General features: G+C 44.3%; 1 protein-coding gene across 10 annotated transcripts; it reads right to left on the bottom strand.

The window, feature by feature from the left end:
- Positions 1–1836: 1836 nt before the first annotated feature.
- On the bottom strand, positions 1837–20391 carry CASP10 (caspase 10). 10 transcript variants are annotated; one of them, XM_067548922.1, is made up of 12 exons: positions 20056–20383; positions 17062–17106; positions 15415–15763; positions 14105–14204; positions 13223–13358; positions 12224–12342; positions 10760–10796; positions 10181–10252; positions 8778–8857; positions 7039–7150; positions 5321–5825; positions 1837–3406 (listed from the first exon to the last, which is right to left on the bottom strand). In XM_067548922.1, the coding sequence occupies exons 3-12, from the start codon at positions 15726–15728 to the stop codon at positions 3253–3255; spliced, it is 1629 nt and encodes a 542-aa protein (XP_067405023.1). In that variant the 5' UTR covers positions 15729–15763; positions 17062–17106; positions 20056–20383; the 3' UTR covers positions 1837–3252. The 10 variants fall into 10 exon arrangements, with proteins under 10 accessions (XP_067405023.1, XP_067405016.1, XP_067405019.1 ...); XM_067548915.1 differs by having other exon boundaries at positions 15415–15766; positions 20056–20382; XM_067548918.1 differs by having other exon boundaries at positions 16995–17106; positions 20056–20382.
- Between the last annotated feature and the right edge of the window lie 1904 nt (positions 20392–22295).

Genomic DNA, 22295 nt, shown 5'->3' on the forward strand with positions numbered 1-22295 from the left:
TGGTTGAGAACCATTGGGTTAGGGCACTCGCCTCCAAAATAGGCAGAGCTGGACTTGAACCTGTCTCCCCCACCTCCCAGGCAAGTATCCTAACCACCATTTTATTGGCTATTTGAGAGTATAGCTGCAAAAACATTTTGGTTTCAATGAATTGGCATTTTCTTAAGAAAAACATTTAATCAAAAACCTCCCAGGCAGCTCTACCAGTAGTCACCCAGGACATCAGGGGTGTCATGCTTTTGAATTCCAAGCTGCTCAAAACTCTGTAGTGGCAATGGACATAGCACAGCCATTCTTTTGTTCCAAAACCATAGGCCCTCTTCACTTAAGCCTGTTCCGGGAGGCTAGCCCCCACCCAAGGCCCTGCCCCTTCCTCTTTCAGAGCCCCGCCCCAGGCAGCCCAAGCAAAAGCCAAGCTGGATGGATGGGCCCACTGCTGCGTAGCCCAAGTACCCCCAGAGCGCTCGTGCCCCAGTGCTGCCCCACCCCAGGCTGGCTGGCTGGCCACACCCCAGTGCCAAGCACCAGCTTGCCTCCCCCCCGACTGCCAGCCTGGCCTGCTCCAGCACCAGCACTGACCCACCCCAGCCCTGGGCTGGCTGGTCTATCCCAGCACCAGAGTGCCGGCCGGTCCGAGTGCCAGGCTGGCTGGGCCGACCCAGTGCCAGATAACAAGCTCCCCCAACCCCCAGAGCACCACAGGCCAGCGTCCTGGCCTGCACCGCACCCCAGCACTGAGAAATTATTTAAGTTTCTACCCCAGTCATAGGCTTCCATCAAAAGGCAGTCATGTTTCACTGGCTCTTCCTCTCTATACTAGCATGAGTTGGAAGTATAGTGGAGGCAGCATACTCAATCCTTCTAGCTAAATAAAGGAAGCACTGAAAATGGAACACCCTCCATACCTGGCAGGCCAGAGGACTGGCTAGTAATGTGGTTACAGAACTAAAGATGTCCCACAGGGCTTTTTTCCAGGAAACACAGCTAGGATCACCACCATCTATGACTAGGAAATGTTTTTCCTTTTGGTGTTTGTGGTTAGTGTGAGACTATTTATCTATAACAAACCCATCATCAGCACTGAAGGGTAAGGTAAAGCCTGGGAAAAGATTTTGATAATATCCCCCAGAAAACCATTTGGAAGGCAAGTCAGAAAAGCAAAGAAAATGATTGGTGAGGAAGACTGTGGCAAGATTTGAAGCTGATTCTTTCTCTCAGCTCAGCTGCTCAGGATGTAGATGCTAGTAAGGAAGGTAGAGCTGCTAAAGCAGCCTGATGGAGACAGAATCCCTCAGCTTCCTAAATGGCTCCAGCACGGGGTATTTATTCTACAGTGTGATGGCATACACGGAACTCGACAGACACAGATAATAAAGTCTCTGCCTTGAAAGCATATAAAGACCCAATCCTGTGTGGTGGAGAATCCCTTCAATTCCCTTTTACTTTAGAAGGACTTGTGGGGCCTCAGCACCTTACAGGTTGGGTCCTTGCTTATTACTAAGTATCTTCTCTTAGGATGTTGTGGCCTGAGATCCAGGTCTATCTATCTAGATATTTATATAGCCCAGCTGCTCCTCACACTCCAGCACTATCTGAGTGCCTCACAAAATGTTAATTTATTTCCCAACACCAGCGCAGGAAGGTCAATGCTATTACCCCCATTTTATAGACAGAGAACTGAGGCACACAGAGATTAAGTGATTTGTCCAAGGTCACACAGGAAGTCTGTGGAAAAGCCAGGAATTGAACACTGGCCTCTTAAATCTTAGCCCTAATCTTTTACCACAGGGGCACACTTTTGGGTGAAGTGGGAAAGCTTGCAATCCAAAACACCACTAAATAAAACAAAACATTTATTTTTCAGCTGCATAGTTTATCAGATTTTATTAAAATAACAGCATTTGATTATACATGCAGGTGGGGATGATTTATCTGTCTGAGCATAAAGTTTGAAATACCTAGCATTTCTGGAACCACATCCCAGGAAGATCCAATTGACCTTATTTGCCTTTGAGGTAGATTGAGTTTTATGCATTTACTGTATGAGAAGAGCCTCAGATTGAGACCTTAAAAATACTGAGGCTTTGTCTGTTGCATGTACACACTAAAAATCTCACTGCACATTTTGTGGGAATAGGGCCTGTTCTCCTTGGTTGAAATTTCCCCTCTCCCCAAAACCCATGGCTATACAAAGCTGGCTGAGTGCGAGCTGGCTTCTCCTTCTAAACCAGAGGTGGCTGTATTTTGTTGATTAAGCTAACTCAGTGTGAATATTGTTGGTAAAGCACAGAGATCTTTTTAAATGAAAGAGGCTATAGAAATGTATGTTGCCATACACCCTGATCACCACATGAGCACACCAACCCTCCTGGACAAATAAACAGAGTGAAAAGACCTTCAGATAAGATGCATCACTGAAGATTCTATTACACATTGAATTCCACATTTAATCTCACAGGACAGTCCTGCAAGGAGGATTTTACACAGACTCTAGTCTTCTCACATTGGAACAGGGGACTACAGTCATCCTGATCTCAAAAGAAAGGAATTTTGTTCCAATGTAGCTCTCATCCATTTCTCATATGTCCACATTTGTGGTCATGTTTATAAACAGAGACATTAATCCCTATAGACTTTTGTGCTTAAAAACAAAGCTAACCAAAACTTGTGTCCACAGCAGTGTTAGACACCCTATGTGACAGATAAATGATCATTAGCAGCTCTTTTGAGCTATAGCCCCCACCCCATCCAACAATAAGGCAATGAGAAAGCGGATTTCCTACAGAAGGTGATAATGCAGACCTTGTGCTTTTGGAACTATTTGATTTTGGGGAATGAATTAATTGATCCCAAATCATTAACAGACAAAAGAAAGAACAGTGGGCTTAACACCCCTCTGGTTTAGATAAGGAAAGCCATACACGCCTATTGTGTCTACAGTAAGCCATGCAGCACCTTTTTCACCTGCAGAAACCCACAAGAGCTTGCAAAACTCTGTATATATTCATTATGCCAGCAATACCTCCTGGTCACTTCTGCAAACACAGACATTGAGCAGTTAGTTCATTGGTTGTACCTATTGCACTCTCCTTTGACTCGATGTGTTATCATCAATTTCAAGAAGACCTCAGCCTGGATGGTAACCATCAACTCAATTTAACAAGAAGAGAACTGACTTATCTAAGGGCTGTGGTGGATTGTATCCAATGCAAGATGGGATCGTGAATTAAAAGAAAAAAAATCCTATTGCAACTATGATGCGGGGGGACTTCTAGGCACTGGGAATATCAGTTTCTTCCTCAGGGTGTAGGCTGGCTGGGGCATCTGTTTCTTTTTTCCCAAGTTGTCTGCACGTTTGCTCACATCTTCATTGACTTCCGTAAGAATTGACAATATATCTTCACCTCTACAGCCAGAGGAAAAAAAAAGACAATAACTCTGATTAGTCAGAGTGGTATCATTAATCCTGATTTACAGAAATAACTCCAGTTCACATGCACCACTGTACTCCTGACATGCAATATTATTCTACAAACACACTAAACCGTGCTAAATATTTCTCTAAATTCAATATGAAGCTTTAAAACTATGGAGGCCACAATCCTACTCACACTGAAATCAACAGCAACTCTCTCATTGACTTCAATGGTACTAGAATTGTGCCTCATGTTCCTAACTCAAAAGAATCTCTCTCTAACACACACACACACACACACACACACACACACACACACACACACACACACACCCCTTGTATGGCAGAATTAACTGCCACAAGAGGAAAGAAAAATTACCTTGCAAGTGACTGACTCCAATTAACCAATCCTCTCAGTGCCTGCTCGCAGTGAGAGGGGTCTGGACCATATAAACCAGACCAGCTCATTCCAGAGAGGAGGAGACAACACCCAAGAAGACAGGAGGAATGTTAAGCAGGAAAACTGCTCAAGAAAGGGGCAGGAGGAGAGGAATCACCTTGGGAAAAAGGTACTGATTTGAGATAGAATTGGATGTAGGCTGGGGCCTACCTCCCTGGGAAATTCTGGACTTGCCTGAGAGGTAAGAGCTATAGGGAAATGAGACTAAAGACTTTGGGTGTAGATGATGACAAACTAATACACCTTTTTTACAAATACTCCAACATTCTCTCTGACATCTTCTCTCTCTTATGTGTGTAAAATTGGGACCAAGACACACTTGGATGCCATAGCGTATCCCTGGCACATTGTCTCTCTTTTCTTCCTTAACACAGTCATGAAATAAAGGAAAATTAATGACCTATATCTGCATTCTTGGGCCAGATTCATCCCTTGTAATTCCATCCAAGTCAGTGAAGTTACACAAAGGATGAAATTTGGCCCCTGTCATTGCCACTCTTTCTGATTGGCTTTGCCTTCTAATCAGAGTTCCTCAAGGTTGGACTCGTGCACGTCATGTACCTTAATGCAACAAAGGCTCAATCTGAACACCTTGCAGCAACAAAGAAACATACTGTAAGACTGCAGTGTTTTCTATTATTCCACTATAGTATCCAGAAGACACTGTGTAGGTATTTAACAGATGGGACAAAGCCAGACCGCTTTCAAAACTCCCCTTATCCCCCTAAGTTTGGCCATTCATATAAAAATAGATCCAAAATCCATTTCTGTGTTCTGCAAAACTAAAACTGCCCTGATTTGACCATTAGAGAGATAGGACAGAACCAAATACTTCAATCTGAACGCACCCAAAAAGAGAGGCTGAACCTGAAGCAGCCGTAGTTTTCAGTTTGGTTTGATAAAACTAAAAGGCAGCCTCCTCAGACCATCTCTAAGGCCCTGGTCCTGCAAACATGTATGTAAGTTTACAGGGACAAGCTAAGCAGATTACCAGTTTTAAACTGATGTAAGTCTGTCCACATAGGGGTTTGCACCCATTTAACAAAACGAGTGCAAGACTGTGGGTGGACAAATCCTTACATTTAGGCCTGCCTTTAGTGAGCAAAGATTCAGCAATCACTCCCATTTCTTCACCCACTAGAGAATAGGGGCCTGTCTACATGGCAAGTTACTGCACAGCAAGCCAGGGTCTGAATCTACAGCACACCCACTTGCCACTCAGTAAAGTCCCATGTGGGCACAGCTACAGTGCAGTAAAAGTCCCATAGTGCAGTTTGGTGTATTACACTTTCAAGCGGTAGTACACCAAGCCACACTTTGGGACTTTCACTGCACTGTTGCAGTGTCTACATGGGATGTTACTGCATGGCAAGCTGGTAACCGGCTGTGTATACAGTCATATGTTGTCAATAAGTTCTTACCCTCAAGCTGCATAGAAGTATTACCTTGGTACCAAGAGTTGTAACTTATTGCAGAGGGCTTGAATGTACCAAGTACCCTCATGTATGTGGCGGAAAGATACATAACCATTCACTGTGGCCATGCCAAGGAGGAAATCAGCTTCTTCTGGAATGCTTTCGGAAGGGGAGACTACTTGCTGTGTGGGAAGCAAGTCAGGATTCTGTGCATCTGCTTCAATATAGACAGCCTGTTGTATCTTTTTGCCTTGACATGCCTGGATAAAAAAGAGTTTGGGTTTTTCAGCCAGCTGTGGGCATTGTCTGGCTGAGAAGTAGGACATGATCGTGCGGATTGGTACTTGTTGCTCATCTATCCCATAGACTGATCCCGACTCTCCGTGAGAGAGAATGCAGCACACAAAGCAGTCCCTGTCTTTGAGATCTTTCATAGAACGCCATTCCTGCATCAGTTTTTCTATTTCTTCTGATGTCTTATCCTCATAAGTCTTCACATCCAGACCAAGCCATGTGAACACTTGCGCCAGCACCTCTGTTATTTAAAAAAAAAAATTAAAAGAAAAGCTGGGAAGGGTGAGAGGATGGGAAATCCGAATATAAAAATCACTATGCAAGCTAAGCTGAAGAGTAACAGACTTCACACAAAGCTGAACCTGCAAACAAACCCATACACTACAGTAGATTTCAGACCAAATGGGATAAATGGAACCCAAACCCAGAACAATCATGGGTCTCAAACATGCCTGAGTTTTTCAGGCCAGAGTTTCATAAAGTAAGGCCTGATGTCTACATGCACTTTTGCAGACTCACTTTTGCATGTGTGCATGCAATTAGCACAACTGGACAAGCAAAACTGTGATTCTTGGTAGATATTGGGCAGAATTTCAGAATGGGTGTGCTCCAAGTAGAACTCTGCTCATTCATACTAGTGACCTGAGACCCTGGAATACTCTCTCATTCACCAAATTCTGTAGTAAGTGAACGAACAAACAAAAAGTAAGAACAGTCGATCACTAAAATAAAAAAAAAAAAAAAAAAAAAAGATATATATCTATGTAACAAGGAGATCTAAAGGGCCTGATTTTGCTCTGACTTGCACCAGCATAGATCAACTGTAATCAACGTGGCTAAACTACCACAAGACTCATACATGCTTTTTGGGGTAGGCACTGACATTTTCTTTTTGTCTGTATAGCATGTAACACTATGGGCCCCCAAACTAGATGGCCTCTAAACACTATTGAAATATACATTCAGTAATATATTGTTAATAATTGAAGACCTCTATACCTTGGACTCATCTCAAAAAGATAAAAATCACAACGTCAAGGCATTTTTGATCTGTGAATTAGTTTACATTAAGTCTCTTCAAATGAGACAGAATTAACAGTTACATAAAACAGATGTCTTATTTAATACAATAATGGGTTCAGTGCTCTAAGAAAACTATCTAACATATTTCCCTCACCATAGGTCTATTAATAGTGAATCCTAGAGAAATTTTAATCTGGACACCCTTTTGGAATTACACAGACAGTTTGGTTGCAGTGCTAAAGATACCACTTGCATACTCATGTCTAGTAATCAGTCATATGTTATTTTTCCCTCCCAAGTGGCATTATTTGACTTGTATGAGCGCGTACTGCTTATGAATATGTACTTAAAATAACAAATAAAACCTAAACGAACTTTAGAAGTACAAACCACAAAGAGGCAGAACAGACCCTAAACCAGAAGTGACTTACCAGCATCTTTACAAGATCCTCTCCTCTTCTGAAGAGTCCCAATAAAACTAAAATTATTAATAATGAGGCAATAGCCTCTGTGTGGCCCATCCATTTTATAAGTCATCAGCTTCTGTTGACAGGAAGGAGAGAGATGCTCACTGCTTTTATGAAGGAATTTTATTTTTAAGATGACCGTCTATTGCCTTTAGATTCAAGGGTGCAATCCAGCTGTGAGGTTACTATTTCTGTATCCGCCTGGGGTTTTCAATCCACTTTACTACCTAGAGTTTCTGAGATGCCCCCATTTGCTGTTACCCTCTCCTCCCACCCCGAAATATATTGTCTTCTGCGATATCTGCATCTCTCTACATTTGGCATTAATGGGAGGTATATACCATTAGGGGAAGGAAAGGGAGACCAAACTCCTTTATAATAGAATTGCTCTAAAGATAAACTGTACAGTGCTGTTTATTTTTGTTTAAAAGACACAGCCTTCTAAATGAAACTTCTTTACTTTACGGCTTATATAATAGAGAGGTGTGATAAAAGATATGGCTACCAAGCAAACTTTAGAGGTAGTATTATTGTATCATCAACAATAAGTACTAGTCAAGCACGGACTCAGCCCATAACAGAGTCAGACCAAGATTTTCAAAGTGACCAGTGATTTTGAATGCTCCAATTTTTTAGGTTCCTAATTTGAGAAACCTTAAAGAGGCTGGTTATGTCAGGAAATGCTGAACATCTACTCTCTAACAATCAGGCCTCTCTAAGGTGCATTAAGTTAGGCACCCAAAAGTTTGAAACAACCACCCAAAAATCATCATTCACTTTTGAAAATTTAGGCCTCGGGACGGTCATACGGTGTGACAAGGCAGATGTGGAGACCCTGGCAGATTTCAGTAATCTATCAGCACATCCAGGGGGGAAAAGAGTTAGCACCTGGGGCAGGGTTCAGCAACTGAATTCTACAGTTGGTGGGGGGGGTTGGAGATAATTGTCACAAGGGGCCAGGAATAGATTATTTCCACAGCTAGTAAGAGAGCTGGCTTAGCACAAACCACAGACACAGGGATCCCCAAATCTGTCCCTCAGTGTTGTGGGGGGAGTGGGAAATAGGGGGTTTTTACTCATGTGCTAGGAAAAGAAATGGACAGAACAGGGCCTGGGGCCCTTAGTGTCCAATGTGACTATGCTAAAAACTGGAAAGTCATCGGGACTCCAAATATTATCTCTTTAAATCTATAACTCATCCCTGAGAAAGAGCTACTAATTATTGGGGTGAGGGAAGGTGGTCTTCAACAACAGCAGGCTTGACTCTGCTTCAGTTACATCAGTTTAACCCTACTGACTGTATAATGGAGTGACTCCTAATTTAGTGGAAACAGAATCAGGGTCAGCTCTTTGTGCTCCTTCAGTGCCAAACTGCACTATTCCTAGAGCAGTGCAGACATCAGTTGATGTTGCTGATGCACCAGCACAAATATTTTGGTGTAAGAAATTCTAGGATCTGAAGTAGTTAAATAAAAGCAGCATTAATTTGTCCCCCCAAAACACCATTCACATCACAGGGAAGAGGACAGGAGGGGGAATTCCACAGTTGCCCAATGGTACAAGGAGAGAAAGAAAATATATCAGACTTCTAAGAAAGTATTAAGAACCGTGGAAAACTTGGAGGATTTGGTTCTCAGCTTAAAAGGACAATGCCAAGTTATTGATTAGAGAGTCAGGAAAGTATTTAGGCGATTGCCTCAAACCTCTGTTTTGCTTTCTGGGTTGCTGATCCTTGCAGGTTGTTCCGCAGAGATGCCATGCATAACATTTACTACCTTGTCATCTAGAAAAAAAATTATACAAATGTTTAGGAGTGAAATTTACTACTATCTGTAGATGCACCAAAGTGGAGTTCTACTAGAATGCAGCAGTTTTCATGATTATTAAAGTGCTATTATGCTAAAAGAAAAATGACAGTCAAAATCCCACTGCCTTACTCAGCAGCTCTTCTCCATGTGTATTCCAGGTCATATCTATTTTACACAATTCAGTGACAAAAATAAGATTTTACTCTCATTAGTAATACAGAATCAACACAGCTTTGGAAGAGTGAGGATGCTGAATTCTGCCTCATGAATCTTCAAGAGAACTTTTCACTAGATTGGGAATCAACTGTGTTGTGAGTGAGTCCCCAGAGATGGTTGAAGTCGTGGTGTAGACAGGCCTTTAAATCCAATTACAGAATCTTTTTAGGGGATGATGCAGAAGCAGGTAAGAGCTCAGTGTGACTCATTTCCCAGGCTGCATTCAGAGAGCTGGCAGTTACAGGAAAAAAATAATTTTTTTGTTTCTAAACTGAGCAATTTGACTTTGAGTCACTGAGACAAACATGAAACCTCATAGTGCCATTTGTGCCGAGTAGAACAAGCAGAATTACATTTATTTGGGCATTAAATATTTTCTCCCTTGACTTCTCTGGAGCTCTCATTTCCCATTGTACATCTACTAAGGGAATCCTGTAGCTCAGTTTGCTTTCTTTCACATGGTACATTTATTGCTTAAATTAGACTCAGTGTCACACATACCCCAATTCCCAGCTCCCTGTTGACTAATTATCTTGATTTATTGCACTTCTTCCACCAGGGTACTGTCCTAGGACATGCAAATAGCAGTGTCACATGCTGCATCATCTCATTGCCCAAAGTGTTAGGGCTAGGAGCAGGATTTTTATTTGTGATAGGTAGAAAATAGCAGGGCTGAGAAAGGGGGGATTCTTCCTGGGGGGAGCAGGTAAGAGCTTGTGTGTTGGGGGGGAGGGGGAGAAGAGGAGGAGAAGGAGTGGTATTGGAGAGATTGGTGACAGGCCTACACACAAGCAATTCTCTCGTTTCTTCGAAGAGTGCCTGACTGGTGCAGCACTGTCAATTATCTTAGAAAGGGAAAGCTGCAAAATAAATCCTCTCTGTCGTACTTGTCCAACTGGCCTGTTTCTCCAAGCCAGGGCAATAAACCATAGTATTTCACAAGAGATCCTAGAAACTCTCCAAATCTATTTGAACCTGCTCTGAAAAGTCATATTCTCTTTACTTACAGGCGGCCAACAATAAGAAAGATTTAAACTTAGAAAAAAAACCCTAAAAAACCAGAAAACCTTATTAAGACACACCTTGTCTAGAAGCTATGAAATGCATACTCCCAGCATGTTCCTGGAGGCTCCCAAACTCTTCAGTGTACGTGTCTATAAAAGCAAGAAAGACAGAAATAAAGTTGTCTCATGGGCCCATGAAATTAACAATTTGACTTTATCAGTAGTTACTGTTAATGTAACAGTCCCATTTCCTTCTCTCTCTCATGGTATTTGTGTACAATTAAGAGAAAAATGTATTTTTCCTCTAAGGGGGAAAAAAAAAAGCCAAAAGCTTTTTGCCTCTAGTCAGACTAACCCTTCTTTAAACTTTCTGGAAAGCAGATTAGTGACAGGAAAGTAGCCAGTGACAATCCACCGCAGGGGGATTTGCTGATTTCCTATTACTGTTCTCTAAATGTGAGTAGCCAACCCCCAAACCAGCTTTTGCCAAGAGAAAAAGAAAAAGTCAACCGAAAGCAAATTAACAGTCAAACTACATTCAACCTACTGTTGTAAATGGAGCCTTCAAGATTTCCGGAGTAAATTAAAGTCAGTTAGAAACATAACAGACTAGAAATATATATATTAAAAATAAATACACTTTCCAGGAAGACTTACCATGAATATTAGAACCCAGGGATTTGATGGTGGTCTCCTAGATGAGGGAAGAAGAGGGGAAATACCCACATTAAAAATCAATGTAATTAAAAAAAAACCGAAACAAAAAAAAAAAAAAAAAAAAAAAAGCAATAAAATAGATTTTAATAGTGATTTTAGCAGGAAAAAAAATGATGATGAATATCAGTGCTACTTCGTGTTTTGAAAAGAGATACGGAGATGCAGACATGGGCAAGACTGAGAATCCCCAAGGGCAGCAACATATTTAGAGGTTGAGCGGCAAGGACCAGACATTTCAAGCTTGCAGCAAACCCATCAGAGTTGAACATCTAAAGGTTATTTTCTGGCGAGTTCCATTCGAAAAGCATATATGGTGTCCTCAAATGAAACTATACTTCCATTGAACTTATGAGTGGACCCTGCAGCATATGCAATCACACACTGAAGTCAATGGCAAAACTTACTGATGTCAATGGTGCCAGGATTTCACTTGGAGTAAAAAATTCCCTGTGGTGCAGGAACATGGGAATTACTACATAAGAGCAAAACAATTGTCTGTGTAGTCCGGTATCCTCTCTCCAGCCATGGGGCAATAGTAGATGCTTCAGAGGAGGAAGGCTTCCAATCCCATTGTGTACAATTAGGTGCATTATCTAGGACTATAGCCATGGGAAGAAATTTCTTCCTACCACAGTTGATAAGCAGCTTATGCCCTGGATAAGAATTGAGAACCCTTACAATTATATCCTAGCACATACTATTCTCACTTGTGTAAATGTCAAACCCTTTGGACTTTTAGTAAGCTATTTGCTTCAATAACATCCTGCAGCAGCAAGTTCCACAGGTTTATTATACAGTGTGAAACAAAACAAAAAAACCCCCATCATTTTTAAATATTACCTTCTTATCTCCCTGAGTGCCTTCACATTGTTATATTATGGAAGAGCGAAACAAGAACATAAAATAGCCTTGTGCAAACTATGCTTTAAAAACAAAGCTACCAATTGTGCTCGTTTTTCCATTTTGAAAGGTTCAAGATTGAAAGCCATGGAAATTGAAGCCCTCTATTTGTACATAGACCAGGAACAGCACTGACAGCAGCAACACAAACTTGCCTGATTGCCCAGACAATGTACCTCAACTCTTGTCTATAGGGAGCATGCTTCTGGGAGGATAATTAAGTCTCCATAACTGCTTAATCTTTTACCTCATTCTCAATCCCCTGACCTATCCAGTTCCCTTTCTCTATAGCCACATCTCTTCTGACTCTTCTCCCTTCCCAACACTAAATCTTTTCCAGAGGAATAATGCATGACTGACTTTTAAGATGCTCTGACCCCAATTATGATATCCTTAGTAGCCACATTTATAGCAGACTCTGCTCCCTTCCCCAAAGCAGAAGGAAAGACCAGCCAGTGACAATAAAAAAGCAAGAGTGAAGAAAATAGGCTCACAGCAGCATACCTGTGAGGAAGTCAGTAGCTGGACATCACCTCCAGAACGAAACAGTCCTTCACAGCTGTGATGGGAAAATGATGCAGCTTCTTTGACTGGCAAATTGCTTTCCTGCTGAGCTAAAGAGACTAACAGGAGAGACACAGTAAACAACTTTGTGAAAACAAGAGAATCCCGAGTGCCTTACAGCTAAACCCAAACTAATCTCCTTAATAAGGGAAAATACGGAGCAGTACCTAGCAAGAGAGGTTTAAAAACGGAAACACACAGAAATTCCACCAAGGGGATAAGGAGCCTGTAAGGCACAGAGTGCCCTCGACTCCAATGAAGTCAGTGGGAGGACACAAGAACTGGTTCTTGATGACTGTCTAAATGAAACATTGTGTCCTTTCAGCATGCAAATGTCTAACCTATAGATCCCAAATGAAATAAGCTTAACTATGGCACAGACTCTATTGGAAAATGAACCACAGATATTATAGTATACATGCACGTGCCACACTCATTTAGCCTGCCACCCAATCCCTTCCTCCTGTGCAGGTTAATACTTACACTTCTAGAGCACTATTCATCCACAGACCATAAAGCTCTATCCAAAGGTGGGTCAGTGTTACTACCTCCATTTCAGATGTGAAAACTGAGGCACAGAGAGGTGAAGTGACTTGCTCACATTCATACAGCAGGGTCAGTGGCAGAGTCAGGGACAGAAGAAAGGTTTCCAGACTCCCAATCCTGTGCCCCATCTACTGGACCACTTTGCCTAGCTACAACTATTTTGGAGCTATGACGTATATTCTTACAGTACTGCAGCTAGCAAGTAACAAAAACTAGAGGCAGCAAAGCAAAGCTCATGGGCAAAGACCACAAATGTCCCAGTTTTAGTCTCAGGTGTAGCAATGCATGTGGAGGACACGCACACAGCAGCTCCAGCTAACAGACACAGCAACTAGTTCAATCTGTTCTAGTAAATCTGCTGGCACGCACAGCAGCCTACTCAGAATTACCCACCTCTTTCCATTTTGTATTTGTTTACTGTTTTCAAGAGATCGGGTGAAATGTCCACACAGATTTTCTCCAGGATTTGTAGGTTGTTCTCTGCTAAAAGGTCTTGTTTTTCCAGGAAGGTCAGCAGCTCTAGACTGGACTGCCAGTGAAACAGGAGAAAAAGAGTCAAGTACACTTACTGCTCCTTAAACCTTAATACGATCTACAAAAGCCTGCCCTGCCTTTAAAAAAAAACAAAAAAAAAACCCAACAACAACAGCCCACCTATTCTCCTGGAGTACATATTGCTGAAATACAGAGCACTTCACAATTCCCACTTTATACTTATTCTTATGTTTTGCTTCTTACTACTGAGGAAATGACTTCACAGCAGGGGGAGCAAATTATGTTGTAACATGGCTGTTCACAGACAGCTTCATAATGTGGTTTGATCCTGCTTTTATAGCCAGGACCACACTGCATCAGTGAAGCATGTTATAGTCTGTATCAAAACCAAGTAACTAGTTAATGTGTCTTGGTCCCATATACACAGACCACAGCCAACCATTAGTATAGCACAGCTGGGTGGATTATCCTGGTATTGTATTTCCCACTGACCTCTAGGATTTGAAAGGCCTAAGACTCCATCACACAGCAAACATGAGAGAGAGACAGTGCAGAGTAATCATCCTTAGTGTAAACGAGAACCATACCCTACATTTCCTAGCTCTACTCAGCTGCCACCTTCCCTCTGGTAGAAATATATACCACTGCCCAGACATCTACTGTGCCAGTCACATGCTAACACAATAAGCTGATGCTATTTGTGGGCAAAACCCTGTCTCCACTTTTTCTCCTAGCCTCACTAATAGAGTCGCTAACATTCTTGACCCTTTCCCCACATACCATATTTGTCAGCTTCTTTGGGAGCTTGTTCCTCAAGAGGAACATGGCTCTTTTTAAATCCTCGCTGGTGATGTCCTCTGACAGTTCATACAGCATATACCTATGTGACACAGATCCGATTAGGTGAACCGAATACCATCATATACTCACTGTAAATCCTACATTGGCACCCCAGAATCTCCCAGGCCAAACGCCCAAAGCAATGCTCAGATGATGATAACATGTCAATTACTATCCTACTGTTGGAAGCTCTGCTATGCTTCTCCAATGCTGCCACCTGCTTCACCTATAGCACAGCTAGCGATCGCCACTTAGCCTGCTCAGCATAGGTCAACATGCAGAACAGGCAGACTGCAGGCAACACTGCAGAGCTAGAGCTGGTGTAGTACCAGAAGAGCATGAGCAGCAGCCCAGCATTGTAGTCAGTGCTGCAAGGAGCTTACCACTGGTTGTAAGCAGATCAATATGGAGGAGCTGAGGGAATTTAGGCTGGCGTAGGAGGAAGCAGATATAAAAAAATCCCAATCCAACCCAAGAATTCACAGAGGGAAAGGGACAGAGCAAAGGAGAAAGAGCCTGAGAGATGATCATAAAAAGCAATGGGAAAGGAATGACAGCATATGGCACTCTGTGGCACCCATCTCCTCTTCCACAACAACATAAGGAGAGAAGATGACCCAGGGCTTTCTAATGTGTTGTGGGCCCAAGAATGTTCTGGGAAAGGCCTGCTTGGAGTTACAATGGCTTCAGAACTCTCTTCTTTTAACCTGGTGCTGGTGAAATGTGCCAGGTTCACAACACTGGAAAACAAAGTCCCCACCCCTTCCTGCACAGGTTAGGTGTAGCAGTGTAGTCAGCTGCTTCCCAACACTGCCCCACCAATATGCCTCAACTTTGTGAGGTAATATCCACCCCTGGGGTTCAGATGAGAGCTAAGTCTCTCTGCTGGGAGATTGCCATCAAGATGCCATTTAGTGCCAGATGTGATATGGACACCTACACACAAGGAATTGGCGGTAGGCCAAACTCACTTCACATAAGTCACCAGACAGGCATCAGATGGTAACAGCTACAGACCCATGCTATTTGCATCTCAACCACCAGAGATAAAAAGCACATGCCTCTGAGCTATGCAACCTTATCCCAAGAAAAATTATTAAAAGTCACTGATTAATCTGAGCATCTGCACACTGTAAAACCTAATCACCAAACTCCACTTTATAACTTTCAAATATCACACAGCAAGTATCGGATCAAGATTCTTCCAAGGCAGAACATGTCTGGAGACACCCAGTTCCCAGAAAACTCACCTGTACTGGGACACCTTCCCTTTCCAATGTAGATTTTCTTGCACTGTCTCCTTGGTGTAGCCAAGTTTCTGGAGCAGGAAGTGACACCTAATCCTATATAGAAGCTCAGCTAGTATGAAAGTATCTTCTTTATTCAGATAATCCTCAGCCATGAGGAGCTTGAAGATGTCCTGAGCTGATTCTACAGCTTCCAGCTTTTTGAAGGAGATCAAGTCACTACAGAGAAATTTCAGAGCCTTCACTTCTTCAGTTCCCAGGTTCTCATCAATGACTAGAAGCTGCTGGAGAAACTTCATGCTGATGTCATCACCCATGCGGGAGGCTTTTCTTAGGAGTTACACTTCCTAACCTTCTGGAGGAAAGAAAAAGAGGGAGTACAGTATAATGAATTGGATTGCATCAACAGGCTGAACTAAAATTTGGATTCTAAGAAGCATCAAGCAGCATCCTTGATAATCTGTGTTGGCCAGATACTTCTTCCAAACCCATCAGAAGCCAAATACTCAGCAGATGGCCTAACTCTGTCCCGCTGCAGCAGCATGGCAAGATCTGCTCCTTTCTTTTCTAAGGCTCAGGAGGAGAGAGAGGGGTCCCTGCTGCCCCTCTCCCTCATAAAGCATGGCTTTAGTCTATTTACATTGGCTGGGGGTAGAAAGAAGACACGGTGCTGCTCCCGGTCCCTGCAGCTTGACTACAACTTTCCATGGCTGGGAAAGGACAAGAAACAGACTCCCTTATGCCCTTGGGTTTGCATCATGGGAGCGTTGCCACCACTTCCCATGACTAGGAGGAGAAGGTACTCCTCCACACGGCTGGTTCTAGGGCTGGGTGAGCAAGTAGGCACCAAACTACAGTGTGCGTGGCTCCTTGTTTTGGGGGAGGTGGAAGGGGACTCAGCAACTGGGGGCAAAGGGGGCACTGAAAATGTTTTCTGCCCTGGCTGGCAAAACGGTTAGGGCAGCAGTGCCCAAACTTTTCTGGTCGTGCCCCCCACTTACCAGTAATGCAATCTGGCTGCGTCCCCCCTCCATTACTGCCCAATTGGCTCAGCAGAGGAGCATGGTTAAAGGCAGAGCTGGAGGCAGAACTGGGATTGTGGGGGGAGAGGGAATGAGGGCAGAGCTAGCCTAGGGGTGGAGCAGGGAGCAGAGCTGGGGCTGGGAGCAGGGAGCAGAGCTGGGTTGATTGGTGCTCCCCTCCTCACCCCCTGTGGGGGCTGGCCTGGGACCCAGAGCATCCCCCCCCCGAATGTTCTTCCATACCCCTCTAGGGAGGCATGCCACACCGTTTGGGGACCACTGGGCTGGGGTTCCTCCAGCCCCAAGGTTGAAACACACCAGCAGTGCCATTATCACCTGGAAGTCCAAGTTCTCAGCACTGTGGCACCTGTAGAGTACACATCCCCTCCCCAACACCACTCTGCAGCTAGTTTGTTGTTCTGTATCATATGGGAAAGCAAAGAGTCTTCCTCCTACTCTCAAACCTCCCTCATTACATTCTATAGGACATTTTCATAGGGATGAAACTAACAGGGTTCTAGAGAAATTAATACAATTGTTACATTTAATGGTAAATAATACCCTTTCAGCTTCACTGCCAGCTCCCTTCTCTCTCGGGCATGCTGGGGTTGTTCAGTGAACCACTCACTTTAATTTGTCAGCAGGTTGTCTTTAGGCCTTTGATTACAGCTCTCTGCATACAAAGACAAAAGGGAAAGTGGGAGATGATCAATGAACACTAAATTCAAAGTCATTTGAGAGCTTGGGAGGCAGCCAGCAGGTAACGGAGTAAGTGTATATGTGGAGGGGAGAGAGAAATCAGCAGAGCATTGCTGTGTGTGAAGGTGGGTGGGAAATATAATCCAGGAATCCTGGTCCACCAGTGCTCTACCCACTAAACAACACTTTCCAGAGCCAAAAATAGAAATAAGTAGTTCAACCTACCCTCCCCCATTCCCCCGCACCACACCAAAATTTTGCTGCTTACATCCTTTTCCTCTTCACACAGACCAACTCTCCAAGTCCTCTGCCCCATGTACTGCAGCACCCTCTTCACTTTAAGACAAGGTGGGTGAGAGAAAACACAGATCTAAGGTCTTTTCTACACAAGTTCTCCTAAAGGCTTGTTTTTAAACTTATGCCAGCAGGAGGGGCCATCACCCTGTCAGAGACCTTAGGCAGGTACCCAGGATTGCAAGCCCCTACTCCACTGGTACTTCTACTATTTTTAACTACACTAGCTGGATGAGAGCTAGTGCAGGTATGCCATCTCCTCTAGCTGAAATCGCACCCCCAGTTCTCAGCGTTGTTAAACAAGCAAATTTGTGCAGAGACCAGCCATCAGTCATAACCTCCCTACCAGTCAGTCAAATCTCAATATAGAACTGCAATACAAACTCAAACACAAATTGACACTAGACCACACATGACTGCTTTCCCAAATTCCAAGTCTTCAGTGCTTGATTCCTGACACCGTCAGCTATGGACCCCAGCCTCTCCTGTGTTCTGCTGCTTAGTTGTTCTCTCTCCCCCACCATTCCAGCCAGCAGTCTTACCTGTTGCTGAATTGGGTTAAGCGGAAACAAAAAGTTGCTAACTATAAACCTTAAATTGGCAGAAAATTTGATTAAGTTTTAAATGCTTTAATCTAAAATTTTAAAACATTAATAACATTTTAAGAAATTCTTGAGTATCGTTTGTATCTTGAAGTGCCTAAGGGGCAGAAAGAGGAACAAGTGTGGAGAGAAATCTGTCTGTCCAGAGCAGCTAGCGCACACTACAGGGAAAGGTGGTGGGAAGAAGGGATGGACAGTCATGCTGCAAAAATAAAAAAACAAAAACAAAGAAACCCCCTTACTTCCTAGTTTCACACCTCCACTACAACCACCCACCTCAGCCCAAGAGGGAGGTGCAAGGGAAGCAGGCACACATGCAGTGGGTCCCCTCTCTCTGGAGGGACAGGATGAGTGGTTCATAGCCAGTCCTAGTAACACACATGTGGCTCTTACACTCGCTGAGTTCGCACCAAACCACCATTTCTAAACTCTGCACAAGGCTTTTATCGGGAAGAAGGGAAGACTAGGGGCCTCTGTAAAGGGCAGATGATCAATGCCTAAGGCGAACCGAGTGTCTGGGGGATGCAGGGAACAGAGCGGAGAGGGGTGCTGGGTGCTAGGGAGATGGGGGGGGGCGGGGTGGTGGATGTCTCTGGAAGACAGCGAGCTTGTGCAAGCGGCGGGGGAAGCCCACCCGGCCCACTCCTCCCCGGCGCACCTCCCTGTCGGGAGCGGTGCCAGCGGCCCAGCGCACCCGGGCTTTTCCTGAGGAGGGGCTGAGAGGCGCGCGTGCGGGGGTGTCTCTCTCCTCCCCGCCCAACCCGGGACACGGAGCCGGCCGTGACCCTCCCCTCCCCGCGCCGCTGGCAACCGAATCCACCTCCCAGGACTGGAAGTCAAGCGTCCGGCAGTCCCGCGGCCGCCGCCCGCGCCGCTCACTCTAGGGCCAGCCTCCGCATGCGCCGCCGGCGGCGGCACCCGCCCGTTTTGGTGGGGAGGGGAAAGGGGCCGGCGCTGGGACCGGGCAGGATCTGAGCGAGACTCTCCGAAAGCAGCGGGTGCCCGCCAGGCCGGCCCAGGCACCTGCCCATTGCTGCCCGCCCAGCCCTGCAGGGGCGTGTCTGCTCTAGTGTCGCCCCCGGCGCCCGGCGCTGCAAGTGCAGCCTTGCCCACGCCACTTCCACCTCCCCGTGTCACTCAATCCATCCGCCCCCCCAGTCCTGGCTCAACCAACGCTTTAGACGCAGGCAGAGACGACTCAGGAACTCTGTTGAAAAACAAACGGGTTCAAGGCTATGATCACAGCCCTAGTCTTGAACACGGATTTAAAAACAGGCGGCCATCCTCAACGCCCCTGCGTTATAAACAGGTCTGGCTGCAGTGGTTTTGGAGCTGTGTTTACACAAAGTTCTGGGCAGATTACTGAGCTAATCTTGTTTTGTTTGAACCATGTTCCAGCCCGGACTTGGATTCCGTAAGGCTTTTGTGAATACAGTCATGCAAAATAAGGTTCAGTCTTGTCTACACCGAGAAGGCCAAAACTGATTTTTAACATAATGGATTTTCAGCCAAGGCAGGACCCAATACTGCGCACTCAGTAATGGGCTGGAGGAGGGAACTAGTAAAACCAAGATCTAGTGTCTGATAGTCCAGACAAGCCTTCCAGGAACGTTTTGCTTTTTCCCATCTGTCGCCCCTCTGGGGACTTGCTTCCATTTCCTTTACAACCTTCCTTTCTCCCAAGTTCTCACACACAACTTTCAAAATAATTTCTCCCTATGCATTTTATAACATCACTGTCCTTTTTAGAAAGACAACGGCTGTAAAATGCCATGTCATGGTGGCCCTCCCAGTTTCGCTTTTCCCTTCCCAAGACAGAGTGTGTTGGGAGGGAAGGGGTGTGCTTAACCAGGCTGATTTACAGTCATGTAATGACTTGAAAAGCTCTTTTCCCTCTGTGATAAATGCTGTTACTAACAAGGCATGTGTCAGAAGCAGCATTTCTTATAACAGAGCTACCTCAGAGTTCAAGGATCGAGAGGAAGATCTGAGAAAAAAAAGAGAGAAAAAAAAAGAGAAAAACATACCTCCACCCTTCCGGAGTCCACTGGAAATTAAGAGGCCTGGGCCAGATCTAAGCACTAAAACTTTCTCTACTAGAGAAAATTCTCAATAGGTCACAACATGGAGCAAGAAAAAACTGAAAACATGACCGTCTTTCACAGAGAGAGCATGCCCTAAAATGCCAACCCTTGTCCTTGGTACATGGCCCCTCCCCTTTTCTGATCCACCAAATATAGCAACACAAGTGGCTCCGCCCAGATCAGAGTCAAAGGGAGGCTTAACATTAAAACTACAGACGGCTTCCAGCAGCATAGGTATCCATAATCAGAGAGAAACAGCCATCTGGCAGACCCTGAGCTACTGCAAAACATTAAAGGGATCCAAGTTAACTTGAAAGTCAGTTTAAAAAGAAAGTTAAGAGTAATTTCTGATGCTACATCTTCTCTGAGTTCCCCTTCCTATGGTTTAACAATAATATTTTCCTATTTCTTTCCATTTCCACTTGGTTTTGTTGGTGCATGAAAAACATACAAATTATAGGAGAAACTGAATAAGGTGCTGAATATGCAGAGGAAAGATGCCATAAATATCCTGATCGTTGGTCTTTTTCTTGAAGCTCTAACTGCTGGAACCACATAATTTTGTGAGACTCTCTTGATTCTATTTAAAAAATGTTTATAGCCCTCATCGTTGCAGAGAAAAGAGATCCACCAGGGGATCTGCTGGGTCTGTATTAGTACTATTTGAGCTCCAGGGTATAGACGGGCGCAAGCCCACCCACAGCTGAAAGCTCTTCCCACAGCCTGAGAGGAGGAGCCACTGAACCTGGACTCAATTAATTACAGGGACAACGAATGAAAAAACAGGGACGGGCGTGAAGGTCAAAGGATGAAATGGAGGGAACCTGAGGGGGACACCGAGCAGAGGAATGCGGACAGCGCCCACTGCTCCTCAAAGGTGGCCAAGGAGTCAGCGGACATGGCTCAGAAGAACTCTGCTTGGAGATGTGAGTGGATGGAGGAATGGAAGGAGGCCCCACAGTCGCAGAGCACCTCCTCAGCCAGCATCCTCTCCCTGGTGTTGTAGATGGCCACCTTGGCCAAGGCGAGGAGGCTGACGAGGAGGTCCCATGACTTTGTGGAGCCACAGATGAGATGTGCAAAGATCAGGTGTGGGGAGAAGTGCAGCCAGAACCTTTGGAGGAGGTTCTGGAGGAGCTGGAATAAGGGGTGCAACCTGGCACACTCCAGGTAGATGTGCACCAGGGTCTCCCTCATGCCACAAAAGGGACAGGTTTTGGGATGGGGGGTGAACTGCACCAGGTACATACCTGTGCTCACGGCTGTGTGAAGGAGCTGCCAGCTGATATCCCCAGTGGGCCGTGGAACCAAGGTGGAATACAGGCTGGCCCACCGGGGTCTCTCACCCTCGACAGGTGGTAAGAGGTCCCGCCACTTGGTGTCAGGGCAGGACACTAAGGCAAGGAAATGGAGAGTGTGGAGCACAAGTGTGTGGAGGTGCACCCATGGCATGGTTTGGAAGCGCACCGGCTGCAGATCTTGCAGCTGGTGGGTCTGTATTAGTGACCCCTCACTCTGCACACCATAAAGTTCCTAATCCCGTATATGTGAGGAGAAGGCAGGGATTTGGTTCACTGAAGCTGATGGAAGTTGCATTCATGTAAGTGAGAAAACAACTGGGATTACTATGTATCAGCATGGACAAGTCATTTGTACTTTTTTTAAAACTACAAAATCCAGTGTTTAAAATATAAATATATTTATTTAAATCAAGCTTTAATATTTAATTAAGATTTTTTATTTACGTGCTGTTAGTTCTTTACTTCTTTCCTATTTTATAATCTTGAATTATCAAAGTGGATGTTTTGTGCTTGTTTCTTTAATTAGTTTCCTGTTAGTAGGATTTCAGATTTTACAAAGATTTTTCTATTAAGAAGTTTCTCATTTAAAATGCCTGTCCATGCTGAAAAAGACAATTCAAGGGCATCATTAATAATATTCTTATCATTAACACATTGATAAGCAAATAGCTCACAACATTGATAAAAATGATTTGCAGTCTGAAGTCAAGCAGACTTTTGCTCCTAAATTGCATAGGTGACTCTGAAAATCCCATCCTTGGGTTCCTAAATATGGGTTCAGGAGCCCAAATTTTGGTTCTCATTTTTGAAAGTGCTGGCCTGTGTATATATAAAAAAGTTCAAATCACTTTATTAATCTGTTTCAAGTCTCGTTTAACTGTA

This window comes from Emydura macquarii, unplaced genomic scaffold (genome assembly GCF_026122565.2).
Source record: "Emydura macquarii macquarii isolate MOO-44397 ecotype Brisbane River unplaced genomic scaffold, CSIRO-AGI_Emac_v2 contig_1253, whole genome shotgun sequence".
Taxonomy (NCBI): domain Eukaryota; kingdom Metazoa; phylum Chordata; order Testudines; family Chelidae; genus Emydura; species Emydura macquarii.